Source organism: Micropterus dolomieu, unplaced genomic scaffold (genome assembly GCF_021292245.1).
Source record: "Micropterus dolomieu isolate WLL.071019.BEF.003 ecotype Adirondacks unplaced genomic scaffold, ASM2129224v1 contig_8826, whole genome shotgun sequence".
Classification (NCBI taxonomy): Eukaryota; Metazoa; Chordata; class Actinopteri; order Centrarchiformes; family Centrarchidae; genus Micropterus; species Micropterus dolomieu.
Window position 1 is genome coordinate 1 of NW_025737812.1, and position 5003 is coordinate 5003.

Here is a 5003-nt window from a genome sequence, read left to right on the forward strand (position 1 = left end):
GGTGATATTATTTTTTTTATTATCAATATATCCCATGAAAAGACCAAAACTAAAAATAAATGAATTCAAAAATCCATTCAAATTAATAATTGACCCTTTGTACCTGAAGCCTGATATGCAATAGCTCATTCTGTTGTGTCATAGACCTGCATTGTTGTCCAAAATGTGTGTGCTAAAAACTACAGTGCCCAGCTGTTTTAAGAAAAACTTTGGCCACTTCACACTGGCACTGAGCAACATCAGTATTCATTTGGATTATTGTTTCAGGCGAATGTAAATCTAATATTCCCTCTCTTTTCAGCTCTGCTTTGGTCTCCCATTATGGCACCTCTCATTAAAAAATACTGCATTTTTGTGTTTAATGAAGCACCGGGGCAAGGCCTGTGAAGATTTTGAGCTCCACCACAAGGGCAGGAAACAGATAGCAATTCAAGCTTCAGTCAGTCTTCTGTTCATTGTAAGAAGTGAATTCAAAACTCATTGGCAGAAACAGCAATCATAGCTAATCTACAGTGCCTTGCGAAAGTATTCGGCCCCCTTGAACATTTCACTTGTTGTTGGTTCTTCACAAAAAATTACAGTTTTATATCTTTATGTTTGAAGCCTGAAATGTGGCAAAAGGTTTGAAAAGTTCAAGGGGGCCGAATACTTTCGCAAGGCACTGTAATTCAGAGTTTTGGGAATTGGTCAGGAAACATGATGAGAGATGACTGTCATGATGTGAAACAACTCCTTACTCATTTGGGCTGATACTTGCACATTTGCAGCAATCAACAAAACTTTGATTCCTGTTCAAATATAATTAGAGATCCTGTTTGTATATGATTACCCTCTAATCATTATTCTCCTGTGAGTGTTCAAAACTTTAAAACGGCATTTAATACCAACTGCTTCATCTTTTCTTTTTCTCAGATAGCGAGACTACTTCAGCAGGATGTCGGCTTCTTACAACTGCTCTTTTGATCTAACGGATGAAAAAGGCGAGTGGCTTTGTCCTCCAGGGGAAACCTGCACCAATCTGACCTCTGGCGTGAACAGAAGCCACATCAGTCTGGAGGATGCATGTCTGACACTAGAGAAGTACCTGGAGAAATACCTGGGGCCTCGTCGATCGACTGTGTTCCTTCCCGTTTGCCTCGTCTACCTTGTCATCTTCATGGTAGGTGTGGTGGGGAATTTGCTGACGTGCACTGTCATTGTACGCAACAAAGTGATGTGGACGCCAACAAACTACTACTTGTTCAGTCTGGCAGTGTCTGATCTGCTGGTACTGCTTCTCGGCATGCCATTAGAGCTGTATGAGCTGTGGCAGAACTACCCATTCCTCCTGGGCAAGGGTGGCTGCTACTTTAAAACGTTCCTATTCGAGACAGTTTGCTTGGCGTCTATCCTCAACGTGACAGCACTAAGTGTAGAGCGTTACATTGCTGTGGTGCACCCACTACGTGCAAAGTATGTGGTAACGCGCACCCATGCCAAGCGGGTCATCCTTACAGTGTGGGGTGTCTCTGTGTTGTGTGCTTTGCCAAACACAAGTCTGCATGGGATTGACATCCTTCACAGGCTCTCCTCCGGCCCTTCCGGGAACATCAATGTGGAGATCCCTGAGTCAGCGACCTGCACGGTGGTGAAACCGCAATGGATGTACAACGCGACCATCCAGGTGACCACCTTGCTATTTTTCTTTCTGCCCATGCTCACCATCAGTGCTCTCTATATGCTCATTGGGCTACAGCTGAAGCGGGAGAAGATGCATCAGGCACTGGAGGCGAAGTCAGGCTTTGGACAGGACAGCTTCTGTAACATCAGAACACAGCAGCAGAAGGCACGTCGCCGGCAGGTCACTAAAATGTTGTGTGAGTATCAAAAGCTCCTGGTCTTCATTTTCTCAGCCCGCACAACAAAGTGACGCAAAGTCACCTCAAAGCCCAGACCTGCTCCTGAGGGCGTACTTCTTAAAGGCTAGATAATAAAAGAGAGAAGGCTCCACCACCTAACTGTTGAAACTGGGCGGAGTCATTGGGTCTAATATATTTTCTTTAAGACGCAGCAAATCCCTCGCAAGGAAAGCCATGGGGAGCCCAGCAAGAAATTTTCTCAAATAAATATAGTACTGTAATGATTTGTCAATCGCTTTGTCAAGATAAAAGTAATGATGAACAATTTTGATAGTTAATACATTTTTGATAATATTTCAAGTCATTTATAAAATACTGCCGAAAGTTCTCTGGTTACAGCTTCTTAATGTGAGGTTTTGCTGCTTTTTTCTGTTTCATATTATTCTAAATTGAACATCTTTCAGTCTGGATTGTTGATTTATTAGACAAAGCAAGTAATTTGAAAACATCACTTTCAGGACTTGTGATGGACCTTTTCGCTTTTTTACCCTCACATTTTATAAACTTAAAAAATGAATTGATCAAAAATTGAGCATCAATTAAACAATAATTAATAAACTGTGACCTAGAAGAAAAGATAAATAAATTATCATTATTATGTATATTGCGGCTCATTGCACAGTTTCACATACTTCAATTAGATACAATTGCTGTACCCATCTGTGGCACTGGGAATACATATTTAAATATGTTAGAAGTGAACATTTTAGATATTTTCTGTGGGAACACTTATATGTTGATAAAAGTGTAATCCATGAGGCATTCCCCCAAACATAACTGACTATATTAACCGGTTTCCTCCATATGAAACATAGACTCATCCAGATCTAACAGGGGTAGTCACATACTATCATATAAACAGCCCTCATGTTCTTTTGTATTGCTCAGAAGTGAAAGTGAAAGCAAAAGAAGAGGTAAAGATCTTTCATGGTGCATTATGCATAAACTGTGTGAAGGTATTAATCTTATCCTTTATCTTATCATAATACTATGACATTGATTTAGATGCTTGGCTGTGCAGGTGTTCAGTTGAATCACACCCCTTATCAGCTGGCTACTGAAAGAGAAAATGTGTTTAACTGAATTTGCGGGACTTACGGATAACTTATCACCGTTGATGAACCACACAAAGAACATTTTATCGTTTTCAAACTACTTGAAACAGACCCGCGAGGAACCGCGACGTGCATGTAGTTGTCGGCATGCACGCAAAACTCATAGAAGACCGGTGAATGACAGGCGAGAGAGAGAGAGAGAGAGAGAAAAGGGTCTTCAAAAAGCCTCAGTTTAGCTGGAAATTTACAGTGTAAGTTGAATGAATAGAGACTGCAGCTCTGCAGCTTCTCAAGATTAAAGCAGAGCTACTGCTTATATATATATATATATATATATATATTAACCTCTCACACCTTACAGGGTGGTATGTGTCATCCTCAATCTCGGCTCCTCTACCAGAGGCCTGGGAGTTTGAAGGTTCTGCGCAGTATCTTACTGGGACTGCACTCTTCTGGACAGAGACTCTGATGTTTAGCGCCAGGATAGACCAGTGGTTAATGCAACTGACTTTGGTATAGGTGATTGTGGGTTTGATTCCCGGTCAGGGTGGGGTATTCAGGGGTAATGCTTGCCTATATGAGTGAAATTGCAAATACAAGAGCCATACTGGCTGGGATGTCAACAAGGTCTGTGTCAGGTGCTAGGGAACCAGGGGACAAATGGGCTACTGAAACGAGGTTCATGGACTAGAACAGAAAAATATATAAATACTTCCTACATTTGCATTCAAAGTCACACCACATATTGTGTTACATTGGAAATTTTGGTGTGTATGATGTGACTATTTTTTTTTTTACCTCTAACCTCACAGTCAGACATCTCACAAGCTAAAGTGTATGTACTGGACCAATCAGTTCAGTGCATAGGGTATGCTTACTGGGTATGGTTACAAGTCTCCTTCAAGAAAAATGCACAATTACTTTTATTAGAGAGATGAAAATGTAGACTTTTGGGTATATCTGATTATGTGTTCAAGTCATGACTGGTGTTTAATTCACCCAGCTCTTTTGTGAAGGCCACTACAAAACCAGGAGAAGTGTTAAGGACGAGGACTGGGGCCCACTAATGATATATAAGACAGATGAATCATGAATCTAAAGATTTATTTAATATATAACTAAATCAAAGGCATCATGCCTAGGACAGAATATCTCTGCATCACTGACGCACAGAACCAGAAGGACAATTTAATTGAGACCAGATAGAGCATGTTGGCAACATCAATCAATGTGCCGCTATTAAAATCTCCTCTACCCATTACTCTCATTGTCTCATTTTTTCTCTTTCTCTCACTGTTTTTCCAGTTGTTTTAGTGATTGTTTTTGGGCTCTGCTGGGCCCCATTTCACACTGACCGTCTCATGTGGAGTTTCATCAATAACTGGACTGACAGCCACCTGGAAGTCTTCCAGTACGTGCACATCATCTCCGGAGTGTTTTTCTACCTCAGCTCAGCAGTCAACCCAATCCTGTACAACCTCATGTCCACACGTTTCAGAGAAATGTTCAAGGAGGTCATGTGCCACCGGCCACATCACATCACTCCGAGAAAACACTCACTCAGTGTTACCCGGGTGACGCTCCGCAGCACCCTGAGTGATGTGCCGCTTAGCAACGGTGCTGCTGTCGTTGATGCCGAGGCAGAAGATGCAGAAGTGAAGATGAAAGATGAGACCAGTTTTACATGTTAAAAAACTTAAAGGTTATGTCAGGGGGGGATTATTATTGTTGGTAGGTGTTTATAAAGACGCTCAGAGCCACTGCATCCATCAACTGTCATCAACATCCACACTGAACAGTCATATTAGCTAAATACCTAAAATAGTCGGACTGGAAGAGAAAAAAAAGCTGTCAGATTACAGTGTAAGTGTTCCTATGCTGCTTTTGCAAACTTCACACATAACTCATGCAATGTAGGAATGTGGGTTAACTAGAGAGTATAAAAAAGAAATAAAAAAGTCGGAGGATTAAAAAGAAAAAATTAAAAAGGGACCAAGTGTAAATAAGATGATGATGGATGGATATATGATATAATATGGAAAAGTGAATG

General features: G+C 41.1%; 1 protein-coding gene across 1 annotated transcript; it reads left to right on the forward strand.

Moving 5' to 3' along the window:
- The first annotated feature begins 934 nt into the window (after window positions 1–934).
- Window positions 935–4644, forward strand: nmur1a (neuromedin U receptor 1a). The gene is made up of 2 exons (XM_046041757.1): window positions 935–1856; window positions 4259–4644. Exons 1-2 carry the CDS (start codon window positions 935–937, stop codon window positions 4642–4644), a joined length of 1308 nt encoding a protein of 435 aa, XP_045897713.1.
- The last annotated feature ends 359 nt before the right edge of the window (window positions 4645–5003 follow it).

Bases quoted from the DNA above. Each gene is read 5' to 3' on its own strand.
- nmur1a (XM_046041757.1), top strand. From the start codon at position 935: ATGTCGGCTTCTTACAACTGCTCTTTTGATCTAACGGATGAAAAAGGC. The intron at 1,857-4,258 runs GTGAGTATCAAA...CTGTTTTTCCAG, and splicing joins GCAGGTCACTAAAATGTTGT to TTGTTTTAGTGATTGTTTTT.